The 19,529-nt window shown below is 50.0% G+C and overlaps 1 protein-coding gene across 8 annotated transcripts in view; it reads right to left on the reverse strand.

The window, feature by feature from the left end:
- LOC142581972 (uncharacterized) overlaps positions 1-19,529 on the reverse strand; it is a 570,107-nt gene that overhangs the window by 131,481 nt on the left and 419,097 nt on the right. For all 8 annotated transcript variants that reach the window (XM_075691408.1, XM_075691413.1, XM_075691407.1 and 5 more), the window contains one exon: positions 11,901-11,964. In XM_075691408.1, coding sequence (XP_075547523.1) covers positions 11,901-11,964 — 64 coding nt within the window. The remainder of the gene's footprint in view (positions 1-11,900; positions 11,965-19,529) is intronic.

Raw genomic sequence — 19,529 nt, forward strand, 5'->3', positions numbered from 1 at the left:
GGACGTCGCAACGAGCTATGGGAAGAAGCATGATAGGTGTAACGTTAAGGGATAAGAAAAGAGCAGATTGGGTGAGGGAACAAACGCGAGTTAATGACATCTTAGTTGAAATCAAGAAAAAGAAATGGGGGGGGGGGTAGGGGGGGCATGGGCAGGACATGTAATGAGGAGGGAAGATAACCGATGGTCATTAAGGGTTACGGACTACGGACTGGATTCCAAGGGAAGGGAAGCGTAGCAGGGGGCGGCAGAAAGTTAGGTGGGCGGATGAGATTAAGAAGTTTGCAGGGACGACATGGCCACAATTAGTACATGACCGGGGTTGTTGGAGAAGCATGGGAGAGGCCTTTGCCCTGCAGTGGGCGTAACCAGGCTGATGATGATGATACGCCGATCGCATTATCCCATAATAACGTTCGTGCTGGCTTTTCCGTAAGCAAACGCCAACGAAGTTCTTCGCGTCGTTGCCTTAAAACTATGAAAACGGTCGTCTGTAACACGAACACGTACGCGCTATCACGGTTGCGTGGTCTCGGACGGGAAGTTCTCATCATTGCGGCACGTAGTACAAGAAATACTCGTCTGAAATAATTTTTATGTCTGGTTTTGGCGAGGCAAACAATGACTGTACGGAACACTGAAAGATAACACTTTAAGAGAATGAAAAAAGGCAACAATATAACGCTTTTCGTTCAAATTGCGGACGTCAGGAAACCCTCGACCACTTGTTTCACGGTCAGTATACCTGAATGCCAGAGAAGTGGGGCTTTCTTAATTTCAGCCTAAAGTTACTTGAGTAAGCACGCTATAAAGACGGCACGTAAATTTATCAGGGACCGAAAGGTCGCCTTGAAAAGAACATACAATTCGCGCTCATCACCGACGCTTGCCGCGTAGTTCGTTACAGTCAGGCAGGCGCGCTTAGGTGGCGCGAAGCGGCACGACCGGTGGGGAAACAGACCGGCAGCGCGCACACTTCCTCCCGAGGATTGCCAAGTGAAACATAATTTAGAGCAATTCCGACCCAGCAACAGCAGGAGGAGGAAAGTGAGGGCTCGCGAACTATTAGTGGAGAAGAAAAGTAGAGTGAGCGAGCTGTAGGAGTCGGAAGAACGGCTCGCACGAGAGATGGCCGCGAAGACGGCCCTTCGCTCTTTCCGGCGGCCGGAACCGCACCGCTGAGGAACATTCGTTTCGCAAAAGTGCCCGTTAATTGCCAAGGGAGTCTTCCTTGCGCCACACCACAGCGCTGGAGGGGATGGACAGACACGTGTGCAGAAAGAAACAGCGCGAGCTCGCTCCAGCGTCCTAGCAGGGGTGCGAGCGACGAGAAAGTGGCGGCGAGTCGGAAGCGAAAAAAAGAACGAAAAAAAAAAGGGGGGAGGAGTTCGCTTCAGCGAGCGCTCGCCCGAGCACGGAATGCACGGAAGGCAGGCGCGCGGGCGGGGGTCGACTTTGGCTTGGCTTGGCTTGGCGTGGCCAGCAGTTTCTGGCTCGCAGCCCAGCGCTTCGCGCCGGCCGGGACAAATGCAAATTGAACTGCCACTCGAAGGGAAGAGCTGCGGGGACCGCAGCAGCGAGGCGCGACACCACACCGGTTACTCGTCAGTCCAGGGGCGCGAGACTCGCGTAAGAGCGGCGAGCTCGTCGGAGACCGAGGGAACGGAAGAACGAAGAGAAAGAAAGACCAGAATGAACGAAGTATACACAGAAGACGTCCAGGAGTTGGGCGAAGAGAGCGCCAAGAGTGCACACGGCACTATACTACCGAGAAAGGGGCTCCCTTCTACGCCGGCGCGACAACGCGCACGCGAGCGCAGTCCAGTGGAAGCAGGTCCAAAGAAGTCGTTTATAAATCTGACAAATCCAGCAGCAGAGAGGAACCGAGCGCCAGCCAGGCTGCAGCTCTCGGGAGCGCAGCGCGCCTCACGCACACAAGTGCAGCGAGTCCGTAGTTTATCTTACTTTTCGGATTTTCCTTCTCTCTCTCTCTCTCTCTCTAACTCAAGCACACACGCGTGAATGTTTCTGAATTCCGGCTCCTTTGTTCATTCTTTCTTCTTCCACCATCTCGCCTGTCTCACCGTAAAGGCTTCTCGCAGAGGGCGGCAGTCGCTCGCGCGCGAGCACAGCGTGTCCGCAAGCAAGTCAGCTTTATATCTATAGGCGCACGAAGCTCGGAAGCAAGCAGCTACGCCGACTCAAGCAACGGAAAGAGAGAGAGAGAGAACGGGAGAAGACAGAAAACGAGCAGCGGCAAAAGGAGGCCAAGCGCAAGTAGTCGCCGTCGGTGTTGTAAATTACGAGCCGACTGCTATCCCCCACCCCCCCCCTACCACCTCCCCGATTCACCCAGACCAACGTACAGAGTGTTGCTTGCTCGCGCGCTGTTGAAAAGACTCCGCGCCGGAATTCGCCATTCGTCAGCGACTTTTGTACTTCTGCGGCAGCACTTCCCTGCATGTATGGAGGGACGTTGTGTGCCCTCATCCTCCTTTCACTCTCTTCCGAAGGTTCCTCTTCCACAGCTCTCCCTCCTCATCCATTTCTGCAGCCTGCCCTCCTCTACAGTTCTTGTTCCATTTCATTCATTCAAACTGTCCTGTCTTCTCCGCCTCTTTTGCGAGCGTTGTCTTTCGCCACACACGTCCTTCGCGTGTGTACGATAGGCAACGACGTGCACACCCCGGCGGAATGAAACGCTGCCATCACGCCCGCGCTTGTCTAGAACAGCAGCACAGTAGGCGATAGTTATGTTTTGAGAGATTTAGTGGCTGAGCACCCCCCCGCCCTCCCCACCTCCTTCCTACGCAGTGCCCTGCTCTTCTGGTCGCGGATTGAAACCCGCCATCATGAAAGAAGCATCCTTCCTTTCGGCGAGCCTCCATATATAAGCTCGCAGCAGCGCCGTCTAAGCGGTCTCGCGCTAACAGGACGCGACTAGAATTTACAGCGATGCCAAAGGAAAGATTTACCGCCACCGCAATTTATGAGCCTTCAGCGGCCTTCCGAATCCGCGCCTTCCGTGGCGAGACGAACTCGGTCGCCGAGAAAGAGCGAGAAAAGGGGAAAAGAAATACGGCAGCGGAGTCGGCTGGCGGGATACGTTAATCTCTTCCATTGAATGAGAGACCCTGGTAGAATCGCTGAGGTCACTTCCCTAAAAGCTTTCCTTTTCAGCCAAGTGGCAGAGAGAAAGTGCGGGCCAATGAGCGCGCATTAAAAGCACTCTTGCGTTTGCTCCTGACATTTGATACACGACGTCGATACCCTTGAGGCGCCCGCTGTATACCGGGGATTGTATATGAAGGACGTGCCTCTGAAAATTAGAAGATATGACCCACAGTAGGCTACATAGTGTTACTTAGGCAGAACTGCCTCCGTGTGATTTAGAGGTCGAAATACTGTTGATGCCTCGACACATCGACTTAGGTTGCTCGAAAAGACACCACTCCGTTGGAGCATGGCACGTTGTATGAAGAATTGGATGTACAGACGTCCTATATATATAGTGCCGATGTATCATGCGGTTTGCGACACTCTGTTATATTCACGGGGTAGTTTCCTCTTACGCGCACAGCGGTGGTAGCATGTCGGATCACGTGAATTTTGCGTTATATGTTGATACCCAAGTTCGAGGGATAGCACTGCGGACTGCACATCAATGACCGTGCTCCATGGGTAACGGCCTTGTAATATAACTATGACAGTGTTGTGTCAGACAGCGTTTCTCAACTGGCTTCAAGCGTTAGGTTAGTCGAGAGAATCGTAAGTACCAACTATAAAGTACGCACGCACCAAAGAAGCAGGGGCCACCTGATAACCGAGTAGCAGCATGCAAGGCGACTCGCTCGGTCGCCTCGTATACTGCTATTCGTTTTGAAGGCCCACGTACCAGCATTGAGGACGACGGAGCCAGCCGGATCGAGTGTCAAAATGTCGCAATGTCCTGCCCTCACATTCATGACCACGTGCCGTGTCGTGACGTCACGACACAGTACCCTTCTTGGGAAACTGAACCGAAAGTGGCTGTAGAAAAGCTGTTACATTAAATTATTTGCGCTGCTCTGAGACTTGTCAATATATATTCTTAGGGTTGAGAACGCCGGGACATTTATTTTACCGTAAAAAAATGAATAGCCAAATATATCATATGTCAGTACCCATTAAGACAATTAATGGGTGCTGGTATTATTTACGTTAAAAAGAAGCAGGAATGGCGACACGGAGCATTCCATCTCACATGGCAGCACGAGAGACTGACGAAATGGGGTGCAGCAATGGCGAGTAATATAATTCATCAGATCGTTTTTACGGGTGAAACCACTTTGGACTGCCGTATTTCCACTTTCAGGTACAGTGAAATGATAGTACCCCAACAGACCACGTAGTCGCTGTATAATGTTTTGCTTATTTCGAATTACTAAGTAACAGATATAAAAATAAATGGGTCGTCGTAAGCGAAAAAACAGAACAAGAGCACACCCACAACGACCGGTTATAACAGGAGCACGTATGCGCCACGAAGAAAACGACCTGCATTGCATCGAAACGTCGGCACGTGGTACAAGTGCTGTATTCAACAGCTAGGTAAATACTGCGGTCCATGACACAGGGAAAGAAACGGAAGTACATTCCTTGCCAATTTCTCGTTTTCTTTTCTTTTTCTTTTTTTGACAACGGGGCGTTGGAGAGAGGTGTTGAAATAATTCATTTGTGGTATTTGGCAATGATGTTAAGACTGCGAAATTGCATATACAAAGAGTGTGCAAGAGAAGCTACGAGGAACTGGAGTAGAAACTGAATTTTAGAAATGAATGTAATGGACATTTATACATTAAACAATTCCTTCTCTCGATCATTATACTGCTCTCCTCCTCCGTCCCCCTATCCCAGTGCAGAGAAACCGGACAAAGCGAGCTATATACTATATATCCGAGGCGGGCCTCTCGCGTGCAGTTTCATCCTGTATACGTTATTGATTGAACAAGAAATCGCATTTCACAAAAGTAGAACCGTTCGTTAAGCTCTATAGGAGGACGTGCAAAGGGCACGATTGTCCGCGTCTCTCGACAACATAAGCGACACTCTTGATTCTCCAACACGCGTCTCTGAAGCGACCGCCGACTTCTTCGGTATTCGCCAGAATTTAAAAAAAAAAAAAGGGAACTCATCGCTTCCGCTTATTCTCCGTGCACGCGCCGCCCGTACAAGTCTCCGTGCCCGCCCTAACATCTGTGAATGAGTGAGCAAAGACGATGCAAGCGAGGTCAGCGTATACACAAGCGCGTCACGTGAAAACATGCACGGTTAGCGTGATTTGAGTGGGCGAGCCAAAATACATGCCACGCCGGCAGAGAGAGCCACACAGCGAGTGCCGATCATCCTTATAGAAACACGCGCAGTGCACACACACGCCGGGGGCGGCGGCCGCCTGCGCGGGCGTTGGTTGCAGCTGGGGCCGCCAGTGGCTCGGCCGCGGCGCTCCGTCGGCGGCCATCCATTAACCCATTAACAATTCCGGCCGGGGGTTCTCCGACGGGCGGCGGCTATCGGAACGCTCCTCGTACACGGGGCCGCGCCATCCATTGCGGCCTGTCTGGGCCGGATTTACAAGTGCCTAGGCCTGGATTAGAGGCGCGCCCGGGGCCGTCCCCTCGGACCCCTGTATTCTTCATAGGGCCGCCTTGTAATCAATTGCGCGCCCAAATCCGTCGGGATAGGCGCCTCGTGGGAGTCGAGAGAAGAGCAGCGCAAGAAGCGTGCGCGCGCGTCCAACAGCGCGGAGAAGAGAGCGAACAAAAAAAAAAAAAAAAAGACGAGAAAGATACAAGGGCCTGCCGCGGGAGGAATCCAATTCTTACTGCTTCAGCGTTCGCCTGCCTGCCTGCCTCCCTGCTGCTGTTGCAAGCCGCGCTTCTCCCGTGTCGCCGTCTTCCCTTTCGCTTCCATCGGCCCGCCGTCCTCCACTACGACCACTACTATTTCTTCTTCAGAGGCAGGCGCGAAACTTATTTGCTCTTTTGCGAGGCTACCGGCGGCGGCAGCCGTGAGATGGTAGATATATAGGTTCGATCCCCTCCTCGAGGCAGGCCTCGCGCTCGACTTCGTTCTACCCCCCCTTCTCCTTCGTTTCTAAAGCCGTGTGTGCTCGCTTTATTTCTCTATCCTTTATATTCGTCCTCGATCTTCCCCCCGCCCTATCGAAACCGAGTTTGGAAACAAACGTCGGAGCTCTTCTCTCCTCTCCGGCGAGAAAACGCGGGATTAAGCATGGCACTCGTGCGCCCCCACTACCCGCTTACACGCAGCAGGCATGCGCCGAGCTCGGTCGGCCACGCCGTGGGGATTTGCGCGCGTACGCGCGGCGGTGCCGAGCTAGATCTCCTCACACCAGAGATCTAAAAAAAAGAAAAAAAGAAGAGAGATAGAGAGCAAGAACGAAAAACACGAAGAGCCGCTATGCACGCGCGAGAACGTGCCATACGAGAAGAAATACTTGCACTTTCACAATGCCAAAGTGCGCGCGACATCGATGTCAGCGTCTTCAGTAAATTTCAACATCACTTTCTATCGGTTTCATCGTATACCGTCTGTCGTATGTGTGTTCCTTTACGTGTTCACCCTTCGCGCTCTTAGAACGATATCAGCAAAAATGGACCAAATCGTGCAGGTCTAGGTATACTGTGAGTTCAACATGCGCCTGACATGACAATTTAGGCCCACAAAACCAGCCAGAGTAAGTACGTTTAAGCTGATAAAGTATTCTTTGAACACTACACTTATTCCATTCATTTGGCGAAATAATAGGGGAGATTCTTATCTGAGAAAATGAGGCCCAGCTCCCCTTTCTGAAATCGAAGCGTCCGTTACGCAAGCGTGATGTCACGTATTGCGAAAACATATTCTCGTCCTTGCGCTGTTTTTGGCGAAGGCGAGCTTCCAGAAGTTGCAGCAGCAGCTTAGTGGCTATGGTGTTGCGCTGCTTAGCTCGAGGTCGCGCGTTCGATCCCGAGCGCTGTGGCCACATTTCGATGAAAGCGAAATTACAAAAACAAAAAAACTGCTGGCGTACTTACATAGGTGCACGTCAAAGAACCACACTTGGTCAAAATTACTCCGGATATTCCCCTACAACAGAGCGTGCAGCATAACCATGTCGTGGTTTTGGCACGTAAAACCCCACCAGAATTTCATTTTTATGTTTTTGTAACTTTTAGGCGAACCCATGGTTACTTTCAAATGGAATATCGTGCTTTTCTTTACCAATAATCAATTGCCTATAGATCCGAATATAAACCTGTCAAATTCATGACGTCCATAGGCCACACGAGAGAGGGGGGGGGAACTTGCCCCCTTCTCCCCCCTGCCAAAAGTGGAAGAGCAAAGTGTGTGCCACTTGACGCTGTCAAACGTGGAGAGCCACGACAATGCCATTACATTGCCTTAAAAATTTTCTATCGGTATGCATCACTGCTTGTGTTGCCTGTTAACGTTATTTTTAGGCTATTTCAACATGACACTAACACTAACAGACGTTCCCTGGCAGAAAAAAAAAAAAGGAAGGTAGCGATTTCATATTTGGAAGAAACGGGGGTCATTATTCTGGAGAAATATATCTAAAGTTGGAACTGTGTAGGTTACTTATGTGCTTTGCAAATATTTAGTAAATACCTGCTCTCAACGCTTATGCGTTACACAAGGCATTCATAGCTGCTTTTCCTGGTTTCCACAGTAAACTATTTGATTCACAGTGTCTATATTTCGTTCAAGTGAGAATCCTCTGTGACAAGCTATAAGTGTTTAACTTATGTGGGTTCGCTGCAGCCTTCGTAGAAAGTTACTTATTCAAGCATTCCAGGGTGTTACACTGCCGTCACTCCAAATGGTTCTCCTGCTCCTAAAACACCGGCATGAGGTACGGTCCCTGAAAATAGGGATAAAGTTTAGTGTAATGCGCTGCGAAACTTTCACGTACTTGTTTTAAATGTAACGGTTGCAACTAATTACTGAACTTTCGTTTTTTCACCTAATTTTGTTCGTCATACGAGACCCGCAGTTTGTTTCTCCGGTGTCTTCGGCTGACTAACTAAGCAAGGTAGGCACCGTGTTCACGCGGGCACTGCTACGTTTCATGAAAACGACGGGCCTCTGTGACCGATAGGCGTGAAGTCACGGACATCCGCACGCGTTCACACCATAGTACCGTCTTCCCTCCCTCTCTTTTCTTCCCTTAAACCCCTTCCCCTTTGTAGAGTAGCAAACCGGACATGCATCTGGTTGGCCTCCCCTACCTGTCCTTCCTTCCTTTTCCTCCTCCTGCTCCTCCTACAGGGACAGTATGTGTGATGTGTAGGCAATGTTCCCAAAAAGTGGGTTAAATGCGGCTTTTTACAATAGATTGCATATGCAAGTGCATGGTCTGGATCGTTATTAGTGTGCTTAACGATCGGCGGTAAATTTACACCGCTCTCCTGGCATAACTATACATGTACAGTCGAGGTCAAATTTTGCTAACATATGGGGAACGCTACCACAAGTTTGTGTGCGATGTTAAATGGGTATTGATAAAACACAACTTCGCAAAAAAAATAATGAAAAATAAGAAAAGAACTTTAGCAAGCGTTCGAAAGTGCCAAGCTGCTGTTATCAGCTACGTTTCCGAAATTCCCAAGAGTATTCTGCATTTAAAAAAAGTCATACTTAGAAGGAATCAGTGCAGCTTAAGTGGAATATGTCACGAAGTTCTAACGTTTTTGGCTTACCTAGGAGCACTACGAATAATTATTCAAGCCTCGTTTCTTTTTCTTGTTTTTTTTTATGCTTGATACGTGTATTGGGTTCACCTGGTGTCCTGAGTGAACCATACTAGTCAGCTTCTTTATGTTTGGTGACAGTAAGGTCGAAGTAATGGAGTAATGGGTGGTGTGCAGTCAATTTTCAAAGTGGATGTGTAATTGAGGTTGTTGTAATAAATTGTTTTTGTAAGTGCTCTAGCGTTATGGGTTTTGTTGCGTTTCGCCTGCGACACGTGGTTTTGCCGGCGCGACTGCGGCAGGGCGGCAGACATTTTGGCCCGATCGTCGTCGCCGCAACACTCATCGCCAGGTGTTTCCAGGCGCGACTGCGGCGATGCGACCGCAAAGGATCACCCTCGCATTCCAGTCATTGTGCCCGAAACAGGCGATGCCAAAGCAGGGATCGTCCCCTCATTACAGCCATTGTGCCCGAAACAGGCGATGCCAAAGCAGGGATCATCCTCTCATTCCAGTCATTGTGCCCGAAACAGGCGATGCCAAAGCAGGGACCATCCTCTCATTACAGTCATTGTGCCCGACCGGCAGCGCTACAACAGGGTGCTACGAGATCGTGCTCGACAGGGTGCTACGAGATCGTGCTCGACATGGTGCTACGGCATCGCTACGACAGTGTGCGTCACCATTAGCCCATTGTACATTCACGTGCTCGTCTTTTGAGGGGTTCCTTCTTGCCCTCAACTGCGAGAGTATAAAAACAGCTGCCCCCGGACGCCAAGAAGAGGGCTCCGATTTCTTCTGTTGAGTGAAGTGCTCTCCCGTCTCTCTACTTCGGTCAAACCTGACCACCAACTCTTTGCGATGTTAAAATAAACAAGTTGTTTCGTTGTTACCAGTCGACTCATGCTTTGCCGGGACCTTCGGATGCTTCCAGTTGTACCCCAGGCCGCCAGGCCAACGCTACCCTTGGGGCTTGCGACCCAGGTACAACCACGGGCGTCAGCGCCGAGTTCCCAACAGATCGTACCAGCAGTCCGATCCAAACAGTTTGTCTAACGAACGGGGTAGAATTTAACCCGTTGCCTTGGAAGAACTACAAATGCCACCGAGACTAAATTTAGGAAGAATGGGGGGAATGCTACGAAAATCTGTGTGCGTTGGAGTTGGATCAAACCCAGCTTTTGTAAAACAAAAATATTAATCAAGTTTTGAAACGTGCGATACGGCCGGTATCAGCTGTGCTTCCCATTGTCCCCACATAACTGTAAGTTACAACATGATTACATTTCGTGGAAATAGGAGCGGCGGTCATGGTAAGTGCCACGTCTGAGACAATTTTTACGTTCGTGGTCCAGTTAAACGCCTTGAAAATACTTACCTAATCCCAGTTTTCTTTTTTTTTTTCCTTTCATAGTTTCATCTATCATAGGACGTTCGTAAATGGTTTTTGCGAGGTCCTCGGTGAACTAATCAAGGCACCTTGGTTGTGCCCGTATTTGGCGAAAATAATGGGCGTGTAATGGGTAATACGTAGGCTAAGTTCAAAGTGAGATAGTTAAGACAGACAGTTGGGCTAGTTGGTATGGAGCTTAATAGGACATGATGACTAGCGTAACAAGACAGGGACTAATAAATCATACGGGACTATAGCGTGGTCCTGTGTTCTTTCTTTAGTCCCGGTCTTTTCACGCTAGTAATCACCTCTTATTATTCAAAGTAAGGGGACAAATTTGCAGTAAATTACGGATGTAAGTGATGCGGAGCTTCACCAACGTGTTTTACGAAGAAAGCATAATTTATCTCGCTACCATGGGAGATCTGGGAGCGAAACCGAGATAAATTCTAGTACAAATGCCGACTGGTAGGGGGGGGGGGGGGGGGTATGCTATACCATCAGTTATGGTTAACGTTCTGGCGAAATGGAACGTGTATAGATAAATCACTGGCTTTCCAAAATTCCTGACAAAGAGTGCACGAAAGCGTTACGTTCGGAAAAGGTTTCAAACGGAACCGAGCAACTTTTTAAGGCGTAATTAAAGGAAACAAACTCTCAGTTCAACAGCTCGAAGGAGACAGCTTCGCTGGGAATTAGTTTGTAATTCTGCAATGTCGCAAATATCTGTTCACGTTTTCTTTTTTTTTTCTTATGAATATTGTAAGTCTTTTATGTTGACTGCACTTTGATGTGTATAACCTCGACAATAGTATCGCACTAACTAGCGACAAATTTCCACTGTTAGTTATACACCCCTACTACTATTTGTTAAATTATCAAAATTGTTGCAAACATATACATGTATATATACATGTATATAGGGTATCCCAGCTAACATTAACCAAGCCGTTGAACGAAAAAAAGATGATTTAAAACAAAACATTTTGCAATATTTACGGTGTCCGTTCAATAGACTTATGACGCCCGAACACAGTACGTTTCACAATTGTGTCATGCACCCAGTTTTATAAATATTTATTTTTGTTGAACAGCCTTGACTAACGTCATCTCGGACACATGGTACAATCGCACGCGACAAAACTTTGGAGGCAACGAGCACGGCTTAAACACTCGTCGTGCATAAGGAGCATAATGCTTGTTCAAGGTTATAGCGACGCAGTGTACTAGCACTTCAAACTATTGCACAAATGTGCACTTTCGTAATGTATATTTTTTTTCTTAATGCGCGCTTTGCAGTGTTTGTGTGTAGTGCGGCGCGCAGCACTGAATCAGCCCATCCCCACCTTCAGAATAGTGAGAACATACCCGGATGTCACCTAAGATGTAGAAACACAGGGGCCGAATATATAAAAGATTTTGGTTCGTAACTGCTCCTTGTCATTGACTGGCCGCCTTGGTTCATAATGTTCAGCATCAGGGTTGGCATAAGTTAGCTCTTACAATTTTAGCGCGAGATCCTTTTGTGAGCAGGGGCCCGAATAAAATATTGCGGAAGCTTTGATCAGTACAAAGAAAGCTTTAGTCGGCTAAAATAGCACACTTAAACCACGCAAGTGCATTTAAAGAACGTGTCTCCTTGAATTACATTTGCATTTCTTCACAGAGTACTGAGTATGCAGCCCTAGCGGTTGCGTATAACAAGTAACATATCAACGAAAACTAATACAAAAGTGAAGAAAGATTCTCACCTGGTCAGTGACGTTCACACAAGGAGGCGAGAAGTGCTTCCCCCAGCTCGTCAGGAGACAACGCCTGTAGACAAAGTAAGAATTAATTAAAAGCACGTCATAGATGTGCCAGCACTTATTACGTATGTATACAAGGCCGTCCAATCTCAGGGGGGACACGCCATTAGAATTTGAACGCTCACAGCAGCTTAAATTTGAAGTGGAATCCAACGAGCTAATGTTTTATTGTTTGATACGTGCCTGAAAGATTACGTCAGGCATTTGTTTTTGTCCTGCGAAATAGCAGAAAAAAAAGCTGAACTTGTATTTGCGGCAATACCAAAGCGAATCCACGCACAAGGAAGTCCGTGTCCAGTCTGCACGAATCGGAATGCAACCATATCCCGCGGGGAGGAGCTGACGGCTGGTGAACATATACATTTGCATAATTAATTCATAACGTTGCGCTTAGATCATTGACGCGTGCGTAGAGAGGCAGGCACCTTGCAATCTGCAAATAACTGTAAGAGCTGACAATAATTGTAATCGGGCGACCGAAACGTTCTTGCAATAAACACATTGAAGAATATTTTCGTGCTGAAACAATAATGTTTCCCGAGATATATTTTGTTTCTCCTGACATGTGCTGTAGTGCATATATAGTGCTTGCGACAGTTTAAGTTTTATTATTAAGCGGCGACATTTCGTCTTTGTTGGATTCATGACGTCACTTCATAATGTGTTCATTTCAGTTGTGTGATCTGTGATGTATTAATATGTTTCTCTCGTGAAACGGAGCAGCCGGCACTACTTCTTAGTGCCAACAATAAACAAACACAAATACAACAACAAACAAACACGGATAGCAAATGTAGGTAGATAAGATAACCCAATAACTTTGCAAATACAAACAACGAGGGATTTCCCCGCTACTGAAGAATTGGAATATGATAATGAAAGGGAATACTGAATCAAATAAAAGAAAAACAGAACGGCGAAAGGCCAAGACAATGCTTCTGTGTGGTCCACGGCAGTAAAGAAAGAAATATGTAAATGGCTAGCGTGACTTAAACCAACGCGTAGGAAACAAAAGAGAGAAAAATCAAACAATCATTGCGTTAACCCGGAAGGCGCTTGCGGAATTACAATCCCGTGCCGAGCGACATCCCTACGCATTCACAGACCGCAGACCTAATCGATGCCGAACCAGAAGCCAGATCATTCTTTAAAACTCGCATCCCCGTCCGTGGTTGCGCGACTCGATCTACGCGCGAACTAACGCCCCGCCGAGGACAGACACCTCCTAATTCAGAAGCTGCGGGGCCGAATTAAAAAGAGCTCCGCCGTTCACAAACCTGCGTAAGGGCGGGGATCCTGTTTCCCCGGGCCCCGCGCCACGCAGCTCGTTAAAATTGTTCCGCCGGGTCCAATCAGTCAGTACCCGCGACAACCCCTCATCCTACACATCCCCCCCCCCCCCTCCTATAGTATTTCACGATGATCCAACGTCGCGGGAGCAGCCAAGGCGTCGGGCTTCTGACAATGCGGCTGCTTCTTACGCAGCTTGCCTCGAAGACCGTCGATGAAGAAGTCTTTTAATAACGCGGCTCCGGGGATCCGGCGTGGTCTTTCTCCCTCTCTCCTGTACATCGCACAGCTTACAGCCTTCGCCCTGAACTTCATCCCTCCTCACCCACCTCCCGACCTCGGCGGATCGTTCGGTGTTGAGCATATGCGTTCCAATAAAAATTGAACGGTCTTGGCGGGACGCAACGCACCGCCGACCGCCCGTCGCGACTTGATTGAAATCTTCGCTCGTGCTCCTTTGTTATTGTTCTTTCTTTTTTCTTTCATCACGTTAAAATGTCTCCGATTCATTGACAAGGTGCCGCAGGCGTCGCGGTCCAACCAGGGGCTGGTCCCAGGCTGCGCACGACTGCGTTTCTCCCTCAGACGATCTTACGATGAAAGGGAGAGGGCCATGAAGCAAAAAAAAAAAAAAATGCACAGGTTTCAGCTTTGTGCGTGCGCAGCGTTGCTTTGTTTGGCCCGAAAATTGGTTTCGTATATAGATACATATATATTTCTTTTCCTTAACCTGGATTGATGGTTCTAGCGAGCAGCGTTTGTTCTTTATGATAGTTTTTTTCCCCTCTACTTGAAAGATTTTCGAATATCTAGCGACATGGGAAAGAAAGAAAGAAAGAAAGAAAGAAAGAAAGAAAGAAAGAAAGAAAGAAAGAAAGAAAGAGAGAAAGAGAGAAAGAAAGAAAGAAAGAAAGATGCTTTGTATCAGGCACGAAAGTCAAGGGACCGGTCTCCACGGTGGGCAGGAAGGCCGACATTGATTGAAAACGCATTCGGGCAATCTAGATGCAATACTTCTTCCAGCCCTAAAGTGTCACGGGAAGTCGCAGTAAAGCAAAAGGAAAAAGAAGCCTGTATAGTAAAAGCTACAGGGCACAGCGAGATCTGACACCTATTAATGAAATAGAAAGGGAAAGATACAAATAAAGAACAGGCAGAAAGAGAAAAGAAGAATTTGTAAAGAAAATTTGCCAAAGCTGTGCGAATGCAGGCAGGATCCCAGGCCCTACAACGCTATAGCTCGCTCACCCGTCTGTATGTCCGTACCATCCCGCCCACGGCCGAGTGAATTGACGCGTCCTCTGCCCGAACTCCGTTCTCTGCGACATCGGAGAGGCGGAATGGAAGCAGGGAAAGTGTGCGTAAGCAAAAAAATACGAACCAGCGAATGCGCCGGTGTATACGATTCGAGCAAAGGCGAGAGAAAGACGGGGGCGCAGGAGGAATTCCGCTGGAGCGTTTAGGGCGAGTGGTCTCGGAACCCGAACTCGGCCGCGAGGAACCGGGAAGGTCCCAGCGTGCCGTACACTTGCCGTTCCCCCCTCGTCTCACACATCCGCCCGTGTTTAAAGTCCCTTCGATCTCAGACCTGCGCGTGTCTATATATGGACTTCTCTGGGATTGGTTTACGCGTAGCTGGAAACAAAACGTCATTCGTCTTTCAAGGGGGGTGGAGGGGGGTTGGGAGGGGACAGCGTCGTTTGACTCATTGCCAAGAACGGATCGCGCTGGAACTTGAGCCGCAGTTCTTCCTTTTTTTCTCCCTCTGCTTTTGTATACATTCTCTGTCTGCGACTCAACTTTCGCGCAGTGCTTGGTTCGCCTCAAACAGCCCGTAAAGAGACTGTTCGGAATGTCGATGTCGCTGGAATTTAGCGCCGGCGCCTTCCTTGCGCCAGCTGCAGAAGCGTGCTTCAGGTGATCTGTGCCGAGGAATTCGGGAACATTTTTTGTCGTTGCTGTTATTGTTGTTGTTGGTTTTCCCGTTCCATCACCGCTCGACGAACAGCGAACGTTTTATGTTTCAAAAATCGCCGCGATGACGCATAGATCTCGACAGCTGCACGTGCGACCAATTGCTCCTCCTGATCTAGTTAGCGCTGCTGTTTCTCAAATATGGGCTTCACAGAATCTGGGCCCATCTTCACAAAAACCTCCTAAACTAGACAGACCGACAGACAACGAACTTTATTTAATCCTGAGGAACTACTGTCAGGACCTCCTAACGGGAGGCCTTTGTAGCTGCAGGCCGCACCCACGTAGAGGACAGACTGCCCGTAAAATGTAGAGACTGCCCGTAGACGTAGAGTACTGCCCGTAAAATAAAATTCCAGGCGATTCTGATGCCGGACATGTTAGTAAAGGCGGCCGGCTAATGGCAAAAAGCACGCACGAAAGACTAAAAAGCTTCGTGAATTCGGGCCCTGAACATTATACGGTCACTGGCATTTCATCCAGCCACTTATTCGAATAATGTTTGTTTTTTTCTTCCTGCGCCAAAATGCGCTACAGTTCCCGCAATTTTGCTCATACGCCCACAGCTCGAATTTCGCAAGCAGTTTGCAACAGTTGTTTGGCCGTAATGAACAGCGCTACTGGACGTTTTAAGTGCGGCTATACGCAAGCCATATACTGGTGCAATCCGTTAGCGCTGTATGAACGACCAGATTACTTGCGAAAACCGACGCGAGAGCCCAGAGAAAACAGCGCTGGCTTTCATTTTGAGAACGCTAGTGGCTCTTTGTGTAGGAGTCCCTATAGTTCTCGTATTAGACCATATGGGAGGTCAACCTCAACAATATAACAAGTGGCATAAAATTTACCTTTTAAATATGGCCACTGCAGAGTGATCAGCAACCAGAGCAGCTACGCTTCGATAAAAAAAAGAAATGGAATCGGCTGTTCTATACGCATGCAGGAAAGCGCGGGGAATCAACATCGTGTGTTATTACATTTCCTTTCTTGCGAATAAAAATTCGGAGGGCACGGCCAAAGGAGCGCAACTTCGTGCTTCCGCTAATAAAACCGGCGATCCATCAACCAAGAAAACAAAGGAGCGACGAGGGCTGCGGGGGTGCACCGGCCCTGACAATGAAGGAGCAACACGTGACGAATCGCGCCTATATACTCGTTAAGGCGAGCAAACCGGCCGACGCGCCTTCCCGCACGCTCAGGCGGGCGCGCAGTTTGTGCGGGAAACGGTAGAACGCAACACGGGGCGGAATTCCCTCGTGTCTCAAACGCCGGGGAGGCGCTGGCCACCGCGGTGCCTACACACAACCAGGGGAGACCCGAGACTCGAGTGACAGGCCAGCAGGCAAGTATAAGCTTCAGGGATTCTGCGCCCGCAGCTGCGGGAACTCAGGATGAGGGCGCCCCTCACCCCCCCCCCCCCCCGCCCGCTCCCTCTTGCCAGTCGAATAAATATTCAAATAACCTGTCGGATGAGGCGGCTCAACCTGCCCACCAACTCGGAACGATGCCCCGCGCCGTGCCACTGCTGCCTGCAGCGCGCGCATCTTCGCGAGCCCTGCGATGGCGGTGGCACCGTCCTCACGCTTCGCGACACCGGTCCGCGCGCCCCTCGCGCTTTCTCCTAATACCGCCGCCTGACGTCATGCCCCCCGACGCCGGGCCCAATGATGGAAGGCCGGAGCCGAGCGTGATGTATGGACCTCGGGGCAGCCTCCCCGATTCCTGGTCGGCTCGCACCGGCACGGTGCGGCGCTCGTGCGCGTATACGTGTCGGCCAGGGCCACTGCGATTTCCCGACAGGCCACGCGCGCCTGCGCGAACGAGTCGCGCGCAACAAGAGAACCCGAGGAAGCGTCTGCAGCTGCCGCGTCGGCAGAAGTAATCCCTCCCTACCCTTGCACCGGCAAGGGGATTCGGCGAAGCCATGCCGCTGTTGCTCCCGTTGCGTGCACAAGCACTTTCTGAAGCATCGAGTTGCCAGACGCCTTCTATACACCGAATAGCTAGCCTTCCAGTGAGTCCATGCGTGTCTGTACACAATCATACATACAGATATATATGTACCACACGCAGCGACCTAGGGCCCCTTCTGCTTGTGGCGGCCGCATCTGCAGTGTTTCCCAGCGTAAGGAGACCGCTGGTCACTTATCATCTCGACATGTCGAAGCCCCGGCGTACACACACCGCTTCTGCCGATGGACGGTAGGCCTCGCGAGCTGCGGCGTATATATATATATACGTTCATACACGGAGACAGGACCGCCGGCCACGCGACCCGCGCGGGGTGATTTATGACCGAGGCGCATAAGCAATGTCGCAACTAGCTCCCTGCAGGTGCACACCAGCCTTTGAGCGAAACGAGAGCACCGGACGGCGACGTTAAGAAATCGCGAGGCGAGCGTTCGTACATGTCGCGGCGAACCTAATATCCGAAACCGAGTCCACGCCGACACCCCGCTTCTGAACCTTTCCTTTCGTTTCACCTCCGTGCGTGTATAGCGACGCGTCTGCGGACGTCCAGATATGAAGGACGTCAGAGTCGGACCTCGGTGCTTTTGTCTGTTTCGTTTTAACCAAGTTGGTTCGACGACAGTGTTTTCAATACCTTGAGGCCTATACAGCGAGCACACGCTTGAAGCGGCCGCTCTCGTTGTTTCATATATATATATATATATATATATATATATATATATATATATATATATATATATATATATATATATATATATATATATATATATATATACGTGCTTTCCTTTATTTCCGCCGCTCGCGTTCTTTCTGATTTCTATGCCGAGGCCCCGCCACTGCGACTCGCATCGCGGCGGTGAGAAGGCAAGAGCGCAAAGGAACACAGGAGCGAGTCGCACTGGGTTCCATTTCGGCGCCATACGTCTCTGGCGAATACTAATATCGAACCATGAGTGAGCTAGGCCCGTCTCGGAGAGGCGGGCTTCTCTGCTTGGTAGCTTGTAGCGGGTCTCTCCCCGCGTGTAGGTACCATACTTCACCCTGCAGCTTCGGCGGTGCCGCACACACACACACAGCGCCCTGCCTCTGCAGCCCGCGACACAACGCGCTGTCTCGGCGAGAGAGCTCGGTGGCGAGCTTGTGCACGCGCGCTGCTCTTGGTGCCGTCGATGTTCTCATATATCTTCCTTCGGGCGTATATATCCCCGGGCCCCTTTTCTTCCTTGTTATCAGCCCGCGCTGCCGCCCGCGCCGCACTGCAGCCACACGTATACATAAGCAGCAGCATGGCCCATGCCACAGCCCACGGCGCCCTCGCTTCCCTGCTTTCTTCCCGGCTCGTTCTATCCCGCCTGCCAGCGCCCTCCCACGCCAAGTAATACCTTTATTAATTTCAGCCCAGTGCAACGGCAACGAGACATTTCTCATTAGCCGGCGCCATCCGTCATTGCCGGGGAAATAAGATGCGTCTGGGGAGAGAGACGCGGCGCGCGCGCGCGCGAGCCCCGACCCGAAAACTGGCTGCCTGACTGGCTGGCTTACTGGCTAGCGTGCTGGCTAGCTAGACAAACCCCCCCCCCCCCTCCCCAACCAGCACCCCCGCGTCGCGCAGGCACACACACTGCGCCAGCAACTCCCTCCCCGACTTTCCTTGTTTGGCTTCTTATATACACACGCGAGGCACAGCCATTCATCCCCATTTACACGGCTTATTATTTGCGCCGGCACATTAAGGTTGCAGACGTCCTCGCTGTCACCAGGCTTTGGTTTCTTTTGTGCGCCGCGCGCCAGCGTGCGTATGCACCGCAGCTCTGCGTGAGCCGCAAGGAGGCGACAGACGTAACGAAACCGTTCTTCATAACGCTGATAACGCGTCCGCGGCTCGTGCCGAGGAATATACAGAGACAGAACGAGCGCGCGATTGCTTCCTTTGCATTTTATGGCATCTTTCCTTGCGGTGAGACGCCCCGCCAATGAAAGCGCCGTGTCGCAACCTAAGTGGTGTGCCGCACGCTAATGATAAATCTGTCGATAAGTACTCGGACAGCGGAATTACGATTGCTACGCGACATGTGCCAGAAGTATGCGCATGGATAGGAAAGAACGGGGAGGGGCGTGTGCGTGTGTCTCGCAAATCGATTGTTGTGTGCTTAGTGCGTTTGCACGAACGTACTGTGTACGACAGGCGTATCTGGAGATGTTGGGTGAGTCATCCAACTCGAAAGACACATTCGCTCGTCTTTTTTTTTTTTTTTTTTTTTATGTAACAAAACCTCATTCTGGCTGGTGAGCTTCGGTGTACACACAAAGACCAGCCCGCTCGTACCAGACGTCGCA

The sequence above is a fragment of the Dermacentor variabilis genome, chromosome 5 (genome assembly GCF_050947875.1).
Source record: "Dermacentor variabilis isolate Ectoservices chromosome 5, ASM5094787v1, whole genome shotgun sequence".
NCBI classification, from domain to species: Eukaryota; Metazoa; Arthropoda; class Arachnida; order Ixodida; family Ixodidae; genus Dermacentor; species Dermacentor variabilis.